This window comes from Amblyomma americanum, chromosome 4, assembly GCF_052857255.1.
Source record: "Amblyomma americanum isolate KBUSLIRL-KWMA chromosome 4, ASM5285725v1, whole genome shotgun sequence".
Classification (NCBI taxonomy): Eukaryota; Metazoa; Arthropoda; class Arachnida; order Ixodida; family Ixodidae; genus Amblyomma; species Amblyomma americanum.
In genome coordinates, this window is record NC_135500.1 from 144,690,517 (window position 1) to 144,712,263 (window position 21,747).

The following is a 21,747-nucleotide window of genomic DNA, read 5'->3' on the forward strand; positions in this document are numbered from 1 at the left end:
TAGAGAAACTCATCTGTCCGTGGCGAGCCAGCTTTAAGTCAATGTAGAGACACCAGAAGCTTTGTAGTGTTTCTTTGCCTTTTAATGATTTGTAATGCATTAGTAAACATAAATCACATGAAAATTCGCCTATGCTTCATACCCAACTTATAATTAAATTTATTCTTCTATACAGTTTCGGTTTCAACAGTCAAATGATGGTTGCGACGTCACCAGTGAGCACCAGACTATGCGAGGCATACAAAAATTGCAATATTATAAATCTATGTTCACTTTCGGCTTTACAGCTTCTAGAGAAGTTTTACGTAAGAATTTGAATTAATTAACCCTTTGTAAGGCAAGGTATATTTTTTTCAAGAACTAAGAAAAATGTTGTGTTATCTGACTAAATGAAGCCAACAGAAATAGTTTGCACGAAATTTCAAGCCATAAGAACAAGTAGTTTATTCAGAAAAAGTGGGACAGATGTGTCCCACTGACACTCAATGAAATTTCAGAAAGTGGGACGTATTTGTCCCATCGCCTCTCAAGGGCTTTCAGTTCACTTTCGACCAGCATGAAAAGGCCCAAAACATGTTGCGCAAAGTGGCACATTGCATGCAGAGCACAAAAAATTGGTGCGAGCTTCTTTCTTGGCACTGGAGCACCAGCGACATCGCCTCCTTTTCGCGACTTTCTGAGGGTGGTGTCCATCTCCCAGAAATCGGACTTCGTCCTGAACTCCTACCATTTTTTGGCCATTTTTGGTGCCTTTTTTGTTGGCTTTATAAGGCCGATTGTTAGAGCCTTTGAAGGTTTGGCCGTTTATCAGCTGGCGACCGAGGACAAGCCGGAACCACAGGTAGCTCATTTGATTGTCTTCTTTCTTCTTTCACTTGGAGGAAAGCATTCACTACTGCTGCATCCAGCAGAAAGTAGAAAATCCAGGCTCCTCTTCGACTTCTTCTTCAGCAGAAACTGCAGGCGCTTTCGGTCGTTTCCTTGTCTTTCTCGTGTAAGTAGCCTTGCGCTTTTTAGGTCTGCTTGTTGAAGCTGCTGCTCCATCGTCGCCGCTTTCGTCATCAGTCTGGCGGAGCGAGCTCTGGTACGAAGTCGACGTCTGTATCCCCATCCGAGTCACTCGACGTGGGGTCGTCCGGAAGGCTAAAATATAGCTCAAGCGCTTCTGCTGCCGTCAGAAATCGATTATCTGCATTTCAAGAACAAACAAAATATAAAAGTTTGAGTAACGTATTCCTCAAAACATTGCCCCGAAAATCGGGAAGTTAGTCCTAGCATAACTCATGCTGTTTTCTAAGGGTGGTCCTATTTATACAAGATTTTCAGGCTAAATATTGCTTGTATTCCTCAAAAAACGCGATTCATACAAGCTAGTGGGCTTTGTTTTGAAGCAGAGAAACGGAAATGCTCACCTGACATCTCGAATTATTCTTGTTTGGAGACAAAACAAGAAAAAAATTCCTTCGCCTTCCCGAACGGAGACACAATTTTCCAAACAACGGACGCCTAGTACCACCTGTCGGAAAGCAGCAAAACTACTTTCAAAAGTAATTACAGTATTCGCAGATAGATGGCAGCACAGTAAAAAATGGGATGCATGCTTCCCAATGCCTTTGAAGAGCCCTTTTCGGCGGCGTAAAAAGTGGGATGTATATGTCCCATTGCCTTACAAAGCGGCAGTTATATTGCAGTGTTTGTTTGCCTCATGTGGTCTCATATTTGCAATGTAACAATCATCGTTCAGGCAATTGAAATCGAAACTGATATTACAGAGGAAAACAAAAATCAATTACAATTTATTTATTGAGCGCCGACGAATTCCACGTGGTGACCCATGTTTACTAATGTCATCATACGCATCGTTCCAGAGCATAAATACATTCTGAAAAATTTGTCTCCACTGCTTTGATAGCGCTACATCATGCAAAGATATACTTTTGCCACCTGGTCAGTCAACTAGTCGGTGGCTGAAGCTAGGTTTTCCAAAATTCACAAATAGTGGAGTAAATAGTCTAACATGTCAGCTAAAACTCTCCTTTTATTCAAAAGTATGTGGAAATGGCAGTTTTGCTAGTTGGTATGGACTATTTGTCAGTAGCGTTTACTGTCAGGCCGAATTGATATGCAAACACACACATGCAGTATTTTTCTACTGTGCGACACGCACACACCATGTTGGTCTTGCACTAAGCTAAAAGTAGAATGACGAAGTACTGTGTTCTGTTCATAAGCAGTGTTTCCGTTTCATTCCGGCCTGATAGTACGAGGTGGATGTTGCCAATTTTCATCTACAAAGTAGCAGTAGTGGTAAATAGTTGTGCTGTAGCGATTACATCTGCTAGTGTTCTGCTGAACATGATGCTAACACATATTATGCCTCAGACCTACCATTGTTACCGACATAAGTCCTGCTTTCCTTCTTTTTCGTCACACTTTGCAGTCAAAGGGGTTGCATGTTGTAACCAAAAACCTTTGCATTAACTTACTGCCAGAAAATGTTGGGCAAGGTGGACTGGGATGTAGGTGCTCTATGTTTGTCTTGATAAAGAGGAAAAATTGCTTCCTACATCCAGTCTGAAGCCACTGCGGTGGCTCAGTGGTTATTGCGCTCGGCTGCTGGCCCGAAAGACACGGGTTCGATCCCGGCCGCGGTGGTCCAACTTCGATGGAGGCGAAATTTTAGAGGCCCGTGTACTGTGCGATGTCAGTGCATGTTAAAGAACCCCAGGTGGTCGAAATTTCCGGAGCCTTTCACTACGGCGTCCCTCATAGCCTGAGTCGCTTTGGGACGTTAAGCCCTCACAAATCAAATCAAACATTCAGTCTGGTTTTTTAGCCTGCAAGCCAATTCTCTCGACGTAGGGTGCAAATTTTGAGGTGGTGGTGCAACGTGTTAGGTTTTAGTGGCCCCGCAGTGTGTATTAATGTAAAAGCATTATATGCCCCATTAGTACAAAACCCGACATCAATCGCTGTCCGTGGCACGAAATCACAATGCATGTAAGTGAACATGTGTGTTTCATCATGGACGATGAAACATGGTGTATGAAATTCATGACTCATAGTCATTCTGCAACATAACGTGACTCAGCACTTTAATACTTTCTCATTCTCACACGTAAGCAGTCTTAAGTGTGTGTGTGCCTAATTTTTTATAGGTAGCCCTGTACATAAATCGCTGTCCGTGGCACGAAATCACAATGCATGTAAGTGAACATGTGTGTTTCATCATGGATGATGAAACAGAGTGTATGAAATTCATGACTCATAGTCATCCTGTAACATAGCGTGACTCAGCACTTTAATACTTTCTCATTCTCACACGTAAGCAGTCTTAAGTGTGTGTGTGCCTAATTTTTTATAGGTAGCCCTGTACATAGCGTGTGGATGTGAAAAACGAGGAGGGTGAAAAGTTTGGGTTTCCCCTCCAATCCATTCTGGAGCCCTGCTAGACAGAAACTGGAGGTCTGTACTAAACCTGTACACACAGACGAGAATTGTCATGCACTTGGTGCTGAACGCTCAAGCTTTGGATTTCATTGACATCCAGGTACCACTAGATGAATCACAGCTAATTAGGCCCAGAATTGGATGTATAAAGTATGGCAGTGACTGTCTTCACTTATCTCGCCATTTGAAATGCCTGTGATTTATTTATTTCAGAAATATTGCCAGCCTGCATAGAAAGCAAAAAATAGCTGCTTGGAGACAGCATAATATGGCTTGAATAAATGGTTGTGGTAGGTAGCCAGCAGGGCATCACACATTGTGCAATATAAACAATGAGAACTGCTGCTGAGCACTGTAGTGACATTGCTGGTTGTGTGTTGCACTTTAAAACTACACATTACAAGTCTACACTGCCAGCTCCCCCTCTGTGACACAGCTTGCCAGTATAAAAAGCCACTAAGCTGCATTGTAGCACTCATCACCATTACCCATATTGTGTTCACTGCAGGACAAAGACCTCTCCCAATGGTCTCCAATCATCCCAGTCATGTGACAGCCGCAGCCAGCTTATGCTGGCAAAGCTCCTTGTCTCACCTCCCTTCCAGGCTTTTGTCACCCCCAGCTATGGCCTCCTTTCTTTGAAATGCACTCTTACATCTGTTCCTTGCATTGCATGTATCACTTGCTGTTTTTTTTCTTAGCTTCTGCTAGGATATGAACAGCTCAAGTTTGTTATTCAATATGTGTTGCTTTTCTTGGCTGAAGGTTGCCTCCTATAGTTTTAATTTCCGTAGGATGCTGCACTTTCTATTTTCAAGCTGTACTTATTAACCCCTAAATGAGAGCAGCCACAATGCAACTGCTATTCGATTATCTTTTGAGATATATTGAAGTTTAACCTAACAGTGCCTAGCACGAATCTGCTGCTGTCGCTGTCTTTTTTCAAATTACCCAATTCCACCTTGACAGAAACTGAGAAAAATGTGAAAATTTAGCTGCAGCCACAGTAGTACATTGCAAGCTTTTACATGGTGTGCCTTAAAATGCTGGTTGTTTTACCTATTTCGTTTGGATGGTTTGGCAAGATCTATGGGTTAACCTACCAATACAGCTTAACTTCGTTTAATTGCGGTTTCTAGATTTGGCTTATTTGGAAAAAAATCCCAATTGTCCAGTGTAGAGGTATCCTTTTACTACTTGCAACACTTTGCTCTCTACCGCAGTTACTGCTCTCTTCCTATACTGAACACTGGTTTTTTCTTTGTATTAATTTTAAAGCCTGCCATTATAGTTTAGATCCTCGTGAATTAAATTACTCGATAAAGAATACAAACAGCCTACCTGATGTTCCTAAATTTTATCCATCAATTCTTGTACCCAATTCTTCTCGGTTCAACCTTCAGAGTGCCTCTTGTAAGCAAGAAGAGAATAGTGGCAAACCGATTGTGTTCCCCCACCTGACACTCTTGTAGCATTAGAACATCTTGAAGCAACATGTGGGCTGTGAGGTGCTCCAGGCTCATTGAGGCTGAGCGAACTAAGTGATTGAGCGGCGCGTCGCAGCGAAGACTCACTTGTTGGAACTTCGTCGCTCTGGCTGCTCGAGCCACTGCGACGACTTAGAACAGGTTTTCGCGTTGTTGTGCAGTGGCGGCATAATTCGCTAGTGTTTTCGCTTGCATGTGAAACAGGCTTTACAATTACGACTAATCTTAAACTTAATACACACAGTTGTTGCAGCATTCATGTGCTCCCGCATTTCACATATAAGATCAAGCAGCACAAGCAAGGCAACACACATGCTGCTACTTTTACTTCTATGATGAGTAAGGCCCCTACTTGCTCGCGATACCGTGAAAAGTCTCGGATGTAAATTTTGCAGTTTTGTGTAGCAGCCAAATTCTCGTTTTAATAAAATTGTTACATTATGGAAAAACTACAGAACAATGGAAAAATGACTAAGTTACCTTACCTGCATGAATTTAGCATGAGGGAGAGTTTGGGACCCCAGGAAACTCTTCAAATATCACCATTATAATGAAATCCCAAACTGTTCAGGCCAACCATAGCCGAAGGAGGAAACGCTACAATGTCAGGTTTCTACCAAAAAAAAGAAGGTTTTAGTTTGCAAGCGTGCCTGGACTTAGTCGAGAATCGGCAGTCCTACAGTCTGACGGTACTCAATAACGAAGCGGCTTTTTCCTGTCAAAGGACCTCCTTCCAGCCAATAGCTTCGGTCGATTCTCATCGCCTTGCAAGCGTGACAATGCAGTGAGGCAGATGAAAAGTGATAGTTCCCTCCCTGCATTGTTGCGCCGCTCCCTGCCTTGTCACGCCAGCAGTGCCGTGAGAATCGGCCGACACCACTGGCTGGAAGGGGATCCTTTGTCGGGAAAAAGTTGCTTTGTTTTTGAGTTGTATCAGACTATAGCTGCAGAGCGGCATGCATACTTAAAAACTGCTTGAAAACTGAAATCAACTGACAGACCTCACGGTTTCATTCTTAGCAATACATACACGGTAAAGATTTCGACGTCTCGTCTAGAAAGACCAGTATGAAGTAAGTGGCCCTAACACACTCTTCCACTGCTCTCAAATATTTGTCGATTACAAATGACTCTGTTGACACAGATCATTCAGTTGTGATGGACGTGAAAGGTACGGAAGTAGTCCGCACAGAAAAATAAAGGGAGGAGTGTTACTCCAAGGACAGTAAGTGACCGCAAGGTGGAATAGTATTTTCTCTTGCATGTCTTGGCAATGCAAAGAGAAAAACTGCAGGACACCAGGGAATCATAACACAGTTTACATCTCCAATATCCTTCAAACAACAGAAGAATGTTACAGGAACCAAAGGCATAAAAGTGAAGCACACTGCAGCTCTCGCAACAGTCGAGTGCATTGTCAAGATACAAAAGCTTGCTGCAGCAAAAACTGAAGAAGCCCCGTTTATAGAAAAATGCGTTCTTTACAGAAGTGTTTGTGGTCTCTAAATATATATCCGGCAACAAGCTAGATAAAAACTTATCACACAGCTTGAGCATTGTCTGGAATGCATTGACAGAGAATGATTTTTGTTTCCTGCTCAGGCCAGTATCACTTCTTCCAATTATCTATACATTTTTGCTCAGACGATCAGAAAAACTGCCAATCTGTTTTTCCATGGGCTCAGATTCCAAGGCTTACTTAAGCATGTGCAGTCTGTAGAATTTGAACCGCAAACCATTACTGAGCAGAATACTTCGCCACCAACCTTGCAGTATCTGCACTACAAGCTTCTGCTAAAATGCAAATCCAAAATTTTCCAGAAAATTTTAGTGAACATCCAAGATGGTGCATTTGCAGCAGCAGCAAGCCAAGCCAGCCTCACAAACAACAAAAAGAAAATTAAATCTTTGTACATTTGAACTGTTGCATCACAACATACTCTAGTCAGTTTCCACAGCCTATGCAATTTAATGTCCAGCTCAGTCATAGAACACTCAGAGAGCTTTAGAGAAGCAAAGCGCTTCTCAACAGTCTGCTTGCACCCACGGACTAGGCAACACAAAATGCAAGCTGCCCTCAAAGTTGCAATAAAGAAAGACAAAACCCTGCATTCATCAGACGGAAGAAATATGTTTTCACAAATGTGGGAATCTGTGTGTTCTGTTCCATGGTGAAGAGCGCACACAATATGCACACAGTATACGCAGCTTGCAGCAGGCTGATGAATTTCGTTTTCTTCTAATGAGTGCACCGATCTTGAGCAGCAGTTTATTCAGTGGCAGCTGAGGCATATATCTTCCGGTAGACATTCTGACGATGTTCTGCACAGAGCACTGGTGCCAGAACACACTCCATGGAAGCAATGCGCGACTGGAAGCGCCGGCGGTCGACAGCAATTTGCTCCCAAGGTCCCTTGCGTTCGAAGTCGTCAGCAGTATGGACTTGCACAAGCATGTCGCCCAGGGGAAAGTTGACCTAAAGTGAAAAAAATTGATGAAAACTGTGAAAACACGGTAGCACCTTTGTAAAAAAAAAAAAAAAGCAGACACACATACTGAGGCCTTTAATAAGGAAATATGTCGAGCAGAGCCACCATCACTCTAAAACAAGGTTTTCACATTAGCTCCAAGATTATAGGCAGCAAAACTGACTTGCGGAATGCCATGGTGCCAACGCTACAGAATTTAAAAAACGGTACAGGTGCAAGGGCATGCCGTTGTGGAAGACACGTAGCTAATTGTCTTGCCTAGATAGGCATTAAATGTACTGAGACCATGATGTTTAAGTGTTTTCGCACTAACGACTCCTTGAACTGCTGCTGCTTGTACCCCCCCCCCCCCCCCCCGAAAAAAAAAAGTACAGCACACCATTCTCCTCAGCTTAAAGCAAATATAAAAAATGCCACTATCTTTTTTATGGAAATCTTGTTAAGTCAGCATCTCTTCAAAGTTATATTCCAAATTAAAATCCTTGTCCATGGATGATAAACTAGAATTTATTTCTGAAAAATTAAACTGCAGAACACTGCTTAATAGCAACAATGCTTAACCGCTCTGTTCACTAGACACCTGCCTCTTGCTTCTAGTCAAAGAAAAAAAAAAGGGGGGGGGGGGGCTTCTATGCTGCATGAGTTTGAAACAAATGCACTCCGCGAGCGAGGATCACACACTGCAAAAGCAGCCAACTTACGGAATTTTGCAAAAGGTTCAAAGGACAATCATCAGCCATAATGTGTATCTACAAGTGCACAACGAGAATACTACAGTGTTGGCATGCCTGTGAGGGCTCCAGACAATGGACACATACTTAGCCACCAACTTCCCTGGGCCCACAATAGCTCATGGATGGCTTTTACTGACACAACAGCGGGTGCCACAGGCCAAAGACCGAAATCCATGCATCTGTCTGGTCTAATCTGCTTACTGCTACTTGTTCTGGCCTGCAACATGGAAGCTATACATGGTGCACCATTACAGCGCCTGTGACATTATGTGCATGCCACTTGCATGCACAAACAAAACTGCCACATTCGTGCTGTCATACACATAGTCGGTGGCATTTATGAAACCATTACTGCAACACGCTAAAATAGCAATACAAAACTAGACAGAGCCACAACGTAGTTTATTTACGACTGGGTCATTAACTGAAAGTGTCAGGCCTTTGAGGTATGAAATGAAAATGCAGTTTTATCTGAGTTTTTTCTGTTGGCAACATTATGCAACATCATTTTGCTGAAAACAGGCAACCTAAATCCTACCTTAATGGGAAAGGCAAAAGGTATGTTCATGGCAGCGAACCTTTCTAATGAGCAGGAAGTTCCAGCATTTCATCGCCAAAGCCTTAGGCCTTGAGGAAACTCAGCATCTGAAGAACCCCTTCCACTATTTTCAACAGTGAAGCATTTACAGGCTGCTGTAAAAAGCTTTTTAATATGGGTTTTTATCTGCGTTACAAAAGGCCGAAAGAGCCTTGTATCCTGATAGCACGTAGATTCCCCCGTTCTGCCCGCCAATGTTGACCTGCGCAGAGAAAGTTGGCATCAACTTCTGTGCCGAGAGCTAGATATGGGATTGGATATCCCTCAGGGCAGGAAAAAACACGCCCACTGATAACAGCCCATGAGCTTGGCAAAAGCTGCATGGTACCCAAGCCTTTTGGCCCTAAAGATGATTTCATGAACTGTCCATTTCCGTATTGTGGTGTTCGGTCTCCAAGCCTTGTTCCAAACATTTCAAGCATGTCTAGCAATTCCTTTTTTTTTTCGCGAAGAAAAAAAAAAACAGTGCTGCCATAGAGCCATTCCATTCCGAAGTCTTGGTGTGACTGGTGACATGATCACAAGAACTCCAATAGAAGACTTCAGGCCACATTTAGCCATCTGGCTTGTCTTGGTAATGACGGTTTAGCTAAGTGACAACTTGAATGCACAGCTGTGAAAGAAGCAGTTTAGCCAGTCACTGGCCACTGGTTAAGCCAGCTTACACTCTCAATAATCTCCCACTGTTATTTCTCAGAACTCGTGAAATGCAGCACTGGTGAAGGCATTGCAACATGCATACATGCTGCCACCGTTTCCTAACCACTGACAACTCAAAACTTGCATGAACGTATTGCCAATGCACTAAACTGCGTTTCTCTGAGCTTCACTGAAAGCGCTGAGCGACAATTACAGCTACTATGAGCGCTGTTATCGCTTATTCGAAGTGGTGCACCAACACCCACGCCTCAGAACTACAAAAGAAAAGGGAACAGCTGTTACATCCGCCACATCACGTCGTCGTGGCAACAGATGCCGCTATCTCAATAGCAATAAAACAACCGCCACAAGGTTGCGTATGTAAAGCCGGAGGGAACGACCCGTCAAATCAGGGCAAAGACAAGAAAAAAAAAGGCGACACCTCTCTCCCTCCTCCAAGCCTAAACGCGCACCGTATCAAGATGGCCATGCACTTTATGGCGTGCTTAGTGCAGCCGCGGGACTGGCGCTTGCTTATCGGGCACATCACCTTTGCTGCTCGCGGCGTCTTGCCGACGTCCTCGTGGTACATTTGGTTCCACTTCTCGTTGGCGTCTTGCACGAGCGGCGAAACGGGCAGGCGCCCGTCCACTTGATCGCCGTTGCGTCGCTGGGCGGTGGGGCGCGAGTCGGCCAGAGCCGACACGGAAAGAAAACTGTTCAGCAGAGGCATCACTAGGACGTCGAGGGGAAAGTCTGGAGTTCCTCCACAATCACTGTCATCGTCCCAATCACTGTCGGTATCGCTCAGGTCCTCATTCCCGCCCAAAATGAACGCAATGGCTGAGTTGACGTAGGGCGGTGAAGAGCCTGTCGCAGGCTGCCCTTCGGCCTGCACTTTCTTTGCGTCTTTTTTCAGCGGGCATGCCGAAGCTGCCTCGACGTGTAAAATAAACTCTTTTTTAGTGGGAGACCGCGAGATGCAAATGCCAGCAGCAGCTGGCGGGACGGTCGTCGCCGACTTGGAGGCGTCGGCAGCCGGCGCCGGGCGCAGCGGCTTGGCGCGCCGCCGCCGACTACGCTGCTGGCGGTTCTTCGGTTTTGGCGGCTTCGGTTTTGGCGGCATCTCGGCGGTGTCAGCTACGCTGTCGAGGCTTGAAGCGACCCGAAGTTCTTCACGTGGCTTGTCAATGCACATTGTCAATCCCTGCGCCGTTCCACGGTCGGCGGCACAACGCTTTCGAGGGCTACAATCTTGCCGCGTCCTGGACATCAAGCCTTCGGCGGTGTTCCCGCAGGCTACAATGGGACAGCTGTAGGCACACTTGAGAGGGTGTAGAAGGCCATTCATCGCAGTACTGTTCGCAGCGACCCGGTCACACGTGCGACTGCCCTCCTTTTGGCATGTCTCGCTCATAGCATCGGATGACGGCACGTGATGAGTCAGCTGCGTCACTCGAATGTTAGCTGCCGCAGTGCGTCCGCCCTTTAAAGAGGCTGTGCCATCATCAATCCGTCATAAGAAACAGCGCCATGGTTCCGACACATGGACCGCCGCTTGGACCACGGTTCGAACTTCACGGGCCTGGCGACGAAACAAGGACAAGGCTTACCGCAGGCGGTTTCACCCTCGATTCGATGACCAGCGCAAATACCACGTCCGGCAATAACCATACCACGCTCACCACTAACAACAATGTAGGAGTCACCGTTGATCGCTTGGAAAACACACGGAAAATCTACTACTTCGCAGCAGACCATTTCTCACTCGATGTTGCACAGCTGAAGACGAAGACGAAAATGGCTGCTGTTTCACGTCACATCCCCTCCTTGCCACGACGTCACGACGTCAGAGAAGAGAGGGAGCTTCCGGTGGGGAGAGCAAAATATAGTGCGCGCGCTGGACGACGTTGCGAGGAGGAGGAAACCACTCATTCCGCCAGCCTGACTTGTGCTGCTGTTTTCGAAGAGTGCCTTCACTGTTGTAGTTTTAAGCATTATGCTTTGGTGAAATATGAAGCGGAGACGAATCCGAAAAGCTGCTCAGTTGCATGCGCCCTTCTTGTCTAGGAAAAACTATGGGCAAACTTTGTGCAACGAGCAGAGCGAGAACCTACGAAAGAACCAATCGCTGCTCCGACAAAGAAAATAGTTCACGGCAATATTGCTACTGAACATCTTAACAATCTTATTAACACTTGGCAAAAGTTGGGATGTAAAGCATTCTTTGCAAGAGGGACGTTGGATGAAGCGCACATTGTTGCGCGAGTGTGATTGCGTCATCCGGCATTTGAGAGAATGTGCGCTGACCCACCGGCTGACCGCTACCTTTAAGGGAAACTTTGCATTAGTGGGCAGGTAGGTAGCGATAAAAATATTTGAGATAAAAATGCTGTAAAGGCTAGTAATTTCTGAAAAAAAAAAAAAAACAGCCATGTGGAGGTGCCGGGGTTCGAACCCGGGGCCTTTCACATGCGAAGCGAACGCTCTACCACTGAGCTACACCCCCTGGACGGAGGACTTCACAAGAAAGGTGGTATCAGTGCCTTTCTGGGACCTCTTAGTTACAGGAATGCATAGAGGTAGAGGTGCGTTCGTAACAAGGTTCATTTCGTGGTGCACCCGTCGAGTGTTGTTCACTGTATGATCAAGAGGAATTTCGGACCATGTTGTCTGTGCCCAACATAAGCTTCTTGTCAGGGCTCTTGCGTGCGAGATTAGTTGGAAGATAGTTTCAAGGTCAAAGCTCCACGGACAACCTGCGGTAGATAAAGGTGTCTGTCATAAAAAAGGTGTAGGGCGAAATACTTAAAACATTTCGCTGAAGCTTCCCCACTGGGTACCTTGCGTTCACCCCGCCAACTCCTGTCCAAAACTTGTTGAACGTCATGCGTGCTGGAAGCTTCCCGAGAGAAACTTTCCGCGCTGAACTTCGAGTTGTACTTCAAGCGGCCACGAACCGCAAAGTACCACCGAACGACTTGAACAAGTGTATCGAAGAGGTGTTTTTTAGACAGAAGCGGCCACCAGCATGCGCGAAAAGTGTGGCAACAAGTGTGTGTGCGCGGGCAACGAACTTCTTGATGTGGTTCTCACTTGCTGTCATATCACTCAGGGTGATCCTCCACATCTGTATTGGAGGCATGACTTTGGACAGGTTGTACGACAAATACACGTACCCTGGGCTTCGAACTGCACGGCTACTCGCCTTGCCATTGCAAACCTGGTTTCCGTCGTTAGCGCGTGAGTTGCTTTCATGCCCCGATTTGATTACTAGTCGACACACTGTGCATTAAGTTTGCGACCGGCCGTGTTTTCTTTCAGATTACCACGATAGGAGATGCCTGATTTCTAACCCATTTTTTAGCCCCAAGAACGAATCGGAGTGTTGGCCATGCGAGAACCTGAAGGCAGTTGTCGACTTGACCGGTCATTCACTAACTGCCGTGAACTACGTTTGGAGCCTTGTGCCCTTCGTTGTGAAGGTTTGTGTCGCTGTTTGCGTTGGGCACGATAGAAACTGAGCCGCCTTGGCATGTGATTAGTCAGTGTCCAATCTTTCACACTAGCTTACAATAAATCTTTTCTGCTTAGGATGCACTGAAGCATAATGTCAGCGGTGAGCACCTGTATCAGTTCTTGAAGACACACCAAGAACTTACAGAGGATACAGCAGCAAAGTTCCACTCAACTCTACATGGTGTGCACAAACCACATCACTTATTGGACTGGCAGAACTGGCAACAAGTAGATGACCTCACTTTCCACATCATGTGGTAAGCTCTGCGTCACAATCTGTGGTATCATGTGGCGCGCATGCAGTTTCGCATCATTCAAAATGTTCAAAATCATGCATTGACACGAGTGTTTTAACAGCTTGAGCTTATTACCAAAGTATATTACCAAATGAAAAGGAAGCATTTATTTTCTGCTTATGCTGTAGGTACAGTGCTAAAAGTGTTACAGTTTTGCCAACTTTCCAAACTGCCTCCATGTCATTTTACCACATCTAACAGAAAGCCAGTCCAACATTTTGCAAATTTATTTCGTTTGATCTATCCTATAACTATCCACTGTGAAGTTTTGTAACCCTCTTCTTTTTTTTTTTGAGTATGTGGTCTGCCTCAGTGCAGCCTTTCGCATTTTACTTGTGCATAGATTCTCTTTTACTTTTAATACTTTTATCAAGTTTGCACTATGGGTCTAAATATCTGGCTCAGACATTAAATTTGTCTAGTTTAGTGCTTATTTTAGTCCTGTTTTGATTGCATAAATGCCTGACCTCTCTGAAAGTCCATGTAGCTAATTTAAAAAATACCTCCAAATCAAAGTGGCAAAACCATACAAAGTAATTTTTACTATAAAATGTCTTGTGCACTACGGGTTGAAACAGCCTAGGAAGAGAACCTGTATGGCCCTACTTTTGCACAAGCATTGCTTCTATAGCCCAGCAGCTGTGACAAGGTATTGCTTTGTTTACAGGGAAATGCATTTTTCATCAGCACCTTACGCAAGTTTGCAAACTGCGCTGTCATGTTGTAGGGGAACATAAATGCATTAAACAAACAAAATGAAGACAGATTTTGCTGGTTGGTACTTTAAGTAGCTGAATGATTTGTTCTCACTTATAAAAGAGTCTTGTTGCATTCAAGTGCACATTTCATTCGAAAGTCTCCGGACCACCTGGTTTGCTCTCGAACCATAAAGCCGAACTCTTCCGGCACCCCTGAACACCGAACGGTATTGAAAAGTGAGGGCAAGAATTTTCCTCAATTCATAAAGATTTAAAGCTTCAGCGATTCCACTACATGGCTGAAAAGCAAATCTGTCCTGGAGACTTTTGTCCGAGGTTGTGCGTGTGGTGCTTGACCTCGATGAACAATAGTTTCTCTTTATTGCTATCACCTTGTCTATGTTTCATTTGGTAATGGTTGCACATCTGTTAAAATGACATATGTAGCCTCTGCATATTGGGATTGTGTGTTTCATTATTTGGCTGGACAGCATTTTTTTTTTCCCCATTGTCAGCCTTGGTTATTGATGCCACATATGCAGTCGCGCTGAATATGACTTGCAATACACCAGCGGTGACATTAGTGCAGTTAGCGCTTTATTAGCATTTCACTGTGGCCTGATGCGCACTGTAAAAAGCAGTACCCTTTCAGTGTGCAACTAGATGCATAACTTTTCAGCATTAATTACGTGGTTCTCTTTGATTTCCAAACTTTACATTTGGTCCCATCTTCTTTGGATGTTGAGTTCCGTATGTAATGAAAATAGGCGTTATTACTGAACCTTTATTTTGTCTTAAGATCCAGGATTATGGTTGTGTTGTGCTGAGTGAGGCGGGCCAGTTAAATTACAAAATTTGAAGGGATAAGGTGGTTGCAGCTGGCATAGGATGGGGCTGAGTGAAAATTAATCAGACAATAAGAGGCCTTTGTCCTGCAATGGATTTAGCCAGGTTGATGATGACGATGATCACTGCATAACATTGCATCTCCACGTTTTACAGGCAACTGGCATCACCTCCAGCTGCACGAGTTCTCAGAAAAGTTTTCCACCGGCCGTATTTTGTGCAGAACATCTCTGAGGTGTCCTTGCAGAGGTTCCTGTTGTTCGATGGCCCCCATGCACCTAGCTATTATCTGGTGAGGTGCTGAGCCTCGGCGAGATAAATTCACATGTACATGAAATATCACTGCATATTAATGGGTACAAGAGAGAGCCAAACAATACGTAATGAACCGATCAGCCTAATTTAATACCCTGTTGAACTTTGCATGATTTATTCACATTCTGGTGATATCCTTTAAAAATGCGAAGATGTGTTGTTGTCGAAAGGCACCTTCAAGATATCTTAGCAGCTGAGTTCCCAGGCCTAGTAACATTCGTAAATTTAAACAACAAAAGCTGTGACATTTGAAGGTATGCATAATTTTGTGGGTGAAGAAAGGGTATACTCATAAGTGGATAATTTATTCTCTTTTATGTGTTTAGAGTACGGAATGCAGCATAATTATTTTTCTGGATGAAGATATGAACAGGGCACACAGTGACAAAGAAAATGCATAAAAGGACTAGAAACAAATGCTTATCATACTTTTTATGTGTCCTATCTTTGTGCCGTTCATAACTTCAAGCATATACAGAATAGGCCCTCAGCAAGGCCCCTTAGATTTTTCCCAGGTGAAACTGCACTTAACTGTACTAATAATAATGTGTGCTTGCATTTTGCAGATACCACTTCTAGACCTCTCTCTGGGTGTGAAAACAGCTCTGTGTTGTCTTACTTGGCAGTATTTATTGAGATCGGCTCAAGTTAGTTGGAGCTATTGTTTCCTTCTCTGCACATTTCTCACAGGCGCATAAACAAAGCATAGCTTGGGTACCACAAAAAGCTGTCGTTCTTGTGCTTCGATGGTTGTCAAACGGCGCAAAGCTAAACCACAATGTTTGTTTTTAAACATCCATCCTTTCATCCTTACACATATCTGTGGCATCCTCAGTTATCAGAGCTTTGCTTGTCAAAGCTGAATCCTCTCAGTGTGATGCCTTCTAATCTCCCAGTTGACAAAGGCAAGCTAATGCATTTTCTTATCTCTGCTCCTATTTTTGGTGAAAGCAGATAGTGCTAGCAGTAGCACTTGTAATGAACAAAAACAGAACATGATGGAAGTTTCCTGCACTCATGTCAGGGTCAAAAAAGATTTCCGTGTTATTTTTCAGCTGCCATGCCTTTTTTTTCTTGTATACTAAAGTGATGCAAGAAGCACAGGTTATTGCTTTTTGTCGGCTCCAGTTTTAGGCAAATGGATGCCACGAAGTTGATACACGGCAATCATTGCAGCCCGAAACAGACTTCTCAAGTTCCTGGCTTGTGCAAGTGGAAGGAAGCCGACTTGTGGTGCTTGAACCGTCGGAGCTTTGTGTCCACCACTGCCGTCTGGTGTCAGTACTTTTGAAGCCCAACGACGTCCGTAAGTGCCCACAAAAGATAGTCACCAGCACAACTGCATATTGGAAGAGTACTTTGCTCGCTGGTGAGCAGAACAGTAAAGGCAAGATTTGGAGCCAGTAATGCTAAGGAATGAATGCATGGAGAAGCCGTAGCAGTGCCATGTTCGGCACCACCAGCAGAGATGAGGATTGCACTAGCGCAAGCAGAGAACACTAGACAGTCACCTTGGCCGGACGCAGCTGCCACTGCTCCTTCAACTGCCACATCGATGGTCCTGCAATAAATGTGGTTGTAGGCACTTAATCAGCAACCTATACACCTTTTGCAATTCAGACATTATAGTGCTTCCAAAAGTTGTAGTGCCCTTGACATTGCATTCCGACTAAAGTTTCATTGTCCTTTGCACTTAGCCTCAGGCGTAAATGATGTAATGCCTGGAGTCAGTGATAGCAAGGACCTTTGCAGTCTCCAATTATTAATGACCCTCAATTTTGTTTATGCAGTAATTGGTGTCTGCGCCCTGCATTGTGGTAAATGCTTGCAAAGAAAACCAGGGAGGGTTAGTCCAGTTAGTTTGATGAGCTATTAAGTTCAGCTTGGTGAAACAATGGCAGCAAGAACCGAGAGGGGCCTGCATGCAAATCATAATATAATAAAAACCTAAACTGACACACTATCGTTAACTTATCATGACAGTCTCAGTACACTAAAGGTTGTCATTTGTGACCACTTCCAAGATATGAGCACTTGCAAAATTGTATTAGTAAAACCGAACGAATTTTTTAAAGTGTAAATGTTCCCCCTTCTTCAGAGAAAAAAAACAACAAACGGAAAATCTCAAAGCAGCAAAGCAGTACAAATCTTCATTTTTTTTTATTGCAAAGATTGAAATAGGTATCAGAATCTCTACAATGTTAGGACATGATGAATAGAGCATGTTGAGCAGCTGCAAAAGGCATAGTTTTCTGTATGTGTCAACTGTTACAAGTGCAGCAGCATTTCATAGCCTTATTTTGAAAGACTACATTTCGGTTAGTTCATGCTAAACATTCTAGATTTTTTGCTCGGACGTCTCTAGTTATTTTGAAACAAATTTGTTTGGTTATTCATTGGCGGAAGTTGTTTTCCCAGTGCTTTCTGAGGAAAAACAAGTTTTTGTTCACTTCCCAATTCCAGCTTGAAGACTAGCTTAAATGGAAAAACATGCTCTGAGGAATAAAATGCATGAAAAAAATTTAGCTTCATTTAAATTGCCTGCAAACTGTTTTGGATGACAGAAAAGCATTGATCCTTGATGTTTGTGTATGCTTGAAAGAATAATTATCTCTATTTTTGTTTCTCTGATTAAAATGGTTAAATCAAGTGATATTTCAGACATATTCAAAAAAAGTTTTCTAGCTGCTAATTTTCAAAATCTTTGTTGATGACATGTGTTAGAAGATTTCCAATATCTAATAATTGTGGTACTTGTGAGAAAAAATGAAATCTAGAGTAATGCTAACTGCAGCTCATTTAGTTGCAAACTGTATGGCAAGGTGGCTAAATTCGAAATCTGAAAATAAAAATTGAATAGCTTGGATAAATAATAATTTCCAGAGGTTTTTTTCAAAATGCTCTTGTAGGCAAAAAAGTAAGTTTTGAAAGTTTCGAGCTTTTATTCTGGGTGCCGAAGGAATCCGAGCCAGAATGATTTGTTGCAAGAAACAGAGCAAAAAGCAGTTTGGCGTAAAGTTGGGACAGACTTTTTTTCACATGCTGCGGTAATGTGTTTGGTTTGGCTCAGGTGTTATGACGAGAGAATGAGTGATTGACCGAGTTTATGTACACTCTTAAAAAGGTGCTTAAGAGCCCTTTTAAGATGCTAGCCACAGTCCCCAGTTACCCCTGAAGGGAAGAGCCAAACCGGCTTCGAAGCGTTGGGTTTCAAATTAAAAGGTTTTGTTTAGAGGCTTGTCACAGTTTACGCAAGAAAGAGCACCCCCCACAAGATGGCTTCCGCGCATCTTTGCGCTAAGCTGTGGGGAAGTCATCTTGTGAGAGTGCACTTTATTAGGAGAAAGCTCTCTTGCCAGTGGGGAAAAGGGAGGGTACTATCGCACCTACGCTGGCGCAGAAATCTCGGCAGAAACCTCGATGCGTGAGCTCAAAGTGCACCTGCTCATTGACTTGGGCCTTAAAAATTCCGGGGTTCGCATTTTAAACAGATGCGGTGCTGCAACACGTGTTTTCGAAGTGCGAATAGCCAGATATGGGCACCACGCACATTGCCAGCAGTGTACGGAAAGGAGTGTGGTGTGCCTGCTCGTGGAGTTGGAAACAGCTATGCTGCAGAAGGAGCGATATAAGAGATGCACAGGAGCAGGATGGAAAGCAAAAATCAGAAGAAAACACGCAAATAGCATCCACTGTGGGATACAATTAGAAAAAAAAAAAACGGTTAACAAAAAAAGGAAAACTAGGCTAATGCCATTTTCAAGCAGGATAACGCAAGCTTGTTTCATGCTGTCTGGCTCACATCATGCGTAGTGCAATAATGCTCTATTTGCAGTTATCCTCTCTCTGGAAGGCTATTTTATTCATTGTTTTTGTGTAACATATATTTGGACAAACCTAGCATGCTCACACACCTTTTTTTAGAGGCACCTCTGTTATGTAAACTTCTGAAAAGACGAACAAATTTTGTCCCCTCAAGTTCATCTTAAAGGGAGTCTACTGAATTTGCTAAACATAACAAGCATAGACTAGACTTGCAAGTCACGATTTTTGCAAGCTTCTGGACGTCAAGTGCCACAGTGTGCAGCCTAAAAGATACCACTCACCCTGAAATGTGATTTTTCTTTTAGTAATGCAAAAAGAGAAGGCTAGTGCCCTTTCAGGGAAAATAAAAAACCATACAAAAAAGGTGTTGGGAATTGAACTAAAGAGTTAAGGGCCTTAAGGGCTTCGACTCCACTGCGCTTTAGGATCAAATAGCGCAATTGCTGTTGACAAGCCTGACAAGTGTGATAATGCTGCAATTACTGTACTGCCTGCCGCTGGTAGCCCAGTTACTGGTTGCGCTCGGTGTGGTTGGCAGTCAGATGTCTGTTCGGGCACTTAAGACTTTTCTGTAGCCAAGCAGAATGTAAGTAGTAGTAGATTGGCAGTAAAGTGCTACAGGATTGGCTACTGATCCGGAGTTCCCGGGTTCGAACCTGACCGCGGCGGCTGCGTTTCGATGGAGGCAAAACACCCGCGTGCGGTTAAAGATCCCCAGGTGGTCTAAATTATTCCGATGGCACCTTTCTTCTTTCACTCCCTTCCCTTCAAGTCCCCCCGATATGCGTTCAAGTGTCCTGGATATGCCAGACAGATACTGCGCCATTTCCTTTCCCCAAAAACCAATTTTCATTTTTTTTTTAGAATGAATAATTTCCTCATGCCCGAGGTAGAAACCAATAGTATGTTTCTTTTTGAAAGAGATTGCTTTTCCAACTTAACCAATTTTAAAATTGGACCTAGGGAGCGAAACGTGAAACAAATTCTTTTTGCTTTGCAAGGTTACGTTGGGAGTGGGAATTTTGCTGCAGAAATATGATACACGAGGATTAAAGATGGTTGAGTACTTGGTGTGCTTGTTACCCATAATAAGCCAAAGAGAAAAAATTTTTCAGACTTGAATGAGCCTAGCCGCTCTCTGTTCTTCAGTTGTCATGGTTGCATTTCAGCCGATCTTCAGTGCTAAGAGCAGGCTGTCATTGCAGTATTACTTTCCAGTGCTACACACATTACAGCTTCAGATAATATACTTTTTTTTTTTATTTCCAGTGTACTTCAGCAGCACAATCTCCAAGGCAAGGTCGATACCTGTTCACTTCGGGGACTCGCCGAGTATCACATATCTGGGTTCATTCTACTGACGCTAGTATTTTGCTCTTTGAAAACCACGATACACTCTGGTGCTAAGAATTAGTACTCTTCAACAGAGTTGTCAGGTTTTTAAATCGCTGTTGATGTATGCAAATGCAATTTTGACTGAAAAAGTTCCTTTGGAATGATTTTTTTTTACTTTGCAGTATACTCTGACAGTTTTGTGCTCAAGTGCTAATGCATAGGATGCAGTGCACTATTTTTAACTAGGAGGTGGTTCTTTTAGAAGTCGGTGTCTGACAGAGGAATCGCGCATGCAGGTGTGACTGAGGTATATGGGTATTGTTGGAATGAAGCGCAATTATTCAAGGACTCAAGTCCATGAGTTCATATCAATGCTTAATCGGTTGCCTGCTATGTGTTAGGCATTACGCTTCACATAAAACCAGTAATCACAGCACATAAGACCTGTCTAGTTATCCAAATATCAGTAGTACAAACGTAGTTTGCCGGTGCAGTGCTCTTCCGAGTATGTTGTCTAGTTGGTAATGGAAGTGCAGTTCTGTTCCTAATAGATAACAATGCTAGTCACCTCTGCCTATGCTATAAATATTGCAATAATGCTGCACGACAGTGTGTGTACATTGTGCGAATTCAGACAGCTTCACCACAAGTCGAAGAATATGTCACTGTTCACTGCACCTGATGAAAACAACGACGCAGAAAACAACGATGAGGGCAGCATTTTAATCTGTAGGAAATAGGGTGGCTTACATTTTTGGTCAAATTTTGTCACCCTTCTTGGGTCCACATCCGAGCTCTATTGCAAGACTGCTTGATGGGGCCTTTCTCAAGACCTGATGCATTTTCTAAAGTTCAATGCTAGATGATGGCATTTGTAACTCTGCGAGGCATAAATGAAACAGCTCGGCTCCTTACACACTGATATGACGACTTCGGTTAACTCTAGGGGCAGCATTTAAATTGCCTTGAGCATTGGCAGTATATGAGCATGCTTGGGCACAAACATGTTGAACATGTTCATATTTTATGGTTGCACAAGTGCTTTTATGAAGAGTTCAGCTCATAAGTGCATCCACTGTGCTGGCTTTAGCACTTTGATGCTGACTCGGTGGTGCTTTTATTTTAATGAACTGCATTGTTATATGTACCTTTTCAGCAAAAAAAAAAAGCCAAAGAACCGTGTCGTGGGTGTTGGCTGCTCACCCTGGGAGATTATAGGCTAAGCAGCTCAACGTCTGTGGCAGAGCTGAAGCTTTATTTTTTAATAATGTTCTTTGTATTCACATTTCCAGTTATGTTCAGTTGGCACCTTCTGTCATTTCAGCCAGTGTAATATCTCTCTTGCTATTTTTTTTTTCATGCTGCTATGTTAAAGCTTCTAGCATGAATCTCGCCTTTTAAAGCTGGCCTTTTACAGCGCATTTAGAGTTAAACTTGTCTAGTCAGCTCATTATCCAGCCTTGGCGGTTTGGAACTTTTGATATTAATAAAGATGTAAAAATTTTTACCTCGCGTA

At 43.6% G+C, this 21,747-nt stretch overlaps 2 protein-coding genes and 1 non-coding gene across 3 annotated transcripts; 1 reads left to right on the plus strand and 2 right to left on the minus strand.

The window, feature by feature from the left end:
• Nucleotides 1–5,929: 5,929 nt before the first annotated feature.
• Nucleotides 5,930–11,485, minus strand: LOC144128478 (uncharacterized). Its single transcript, XM_077661904.1, has 2 exons — nucleotides 9,948–11,485; nucleotides 5,930–7,413 (listed from the first exon to the last, which is right to left on the minus strand). Exons 1-2 carry the CDS (start codon nucleotides 10,812–10,814, stop codon nucleotides 7,207–7,209), a joined length of 1,074 nt encoding a protein of 357 aa, XP_077518030.1. The 5' UTR covers nucleotides 10,815–11,485; the 3' UTR covers nucleotides 5,930–7,206.
• Nucleotides 11,486–11,834: 349 nt separating this feature from the next.
• TRNAA-CGC (transfer RNA alanine (anticodon CGC)) lies at nucleotides 11,835–11,906 on the minus strand. Its single transcript has one exon. It is a non-coding gene; the product is annotated as a tRNA-Ala (tRNA).
• A 53-nt stretch (nucleotides 11,907–11,959) lies between these two features.
• On the plus strand, nucleotides 11,960–21,738 carry LOC144128480 (uncharacterized). The gene is made up of 6 exons (XM_077661906.1): nucleotides 11,960–12,640; nucleotides 12,722–12,882; nucleotides 12,992–13,173; nucleotides 14,913–15,048; nucleotides 16,248–16,377; nucleotides 20,166–21,738. The coding sequence occupies exons 1-6, from the start codon at nucleotides 12,286–12,288 to the stop codon at nucleotides 20,255–20,257; spliced, it is 1,056 nt and encodes a 351-aa protein (XP_077518032.1). The 5' UTR covers nucleotides 11,960–12,285; the 3' UTR covers nucleotides 20,258–21,738.
• The last annotated feature ends 9 nt before the right edge of the window (nucleotides 21,739–21,747 follow it).

Bases quoted from the DNA above. Each gene is read 5' to 3' on its own strand.
- LOC144128478 (XM_077661904.1), bottom strand. From the start codon at position 10,814: ATGAGCGAGACATGCCAAAAGGAGGGCAGTCGCACGTGTGACCGGGTC. The intron at 7,414-9,947 runs GTGATGTGCCCG...TTTTCACTTTAG, and splicing joins AGACGCCGCGAGCAGCAAAG to GTCAACTTTCCCCTGGGCGA.
- LOC144128480 (XM_077661906.1), top strand. From the start codon at position 12,286: ATGCGTGCTGGAAGCTTCCCGAGAGAAACTTTCCGCGCTGAACTTCGA. The intron at 15,049-16,247 runs GTGAGGTGCTGA...CAATCATTGCAG, and splicing joins ATGCACCTAGCTATTATCTG to CCCGAAACAGACTTCTCAAG. The intron at 16,378-20,165 runs GTAAGTGCCCAC...TTTTATTTCCAG, and splicing joins TTTGAAGCCCAACGACGTCC to TGTACTTCAGCAGCACAATC.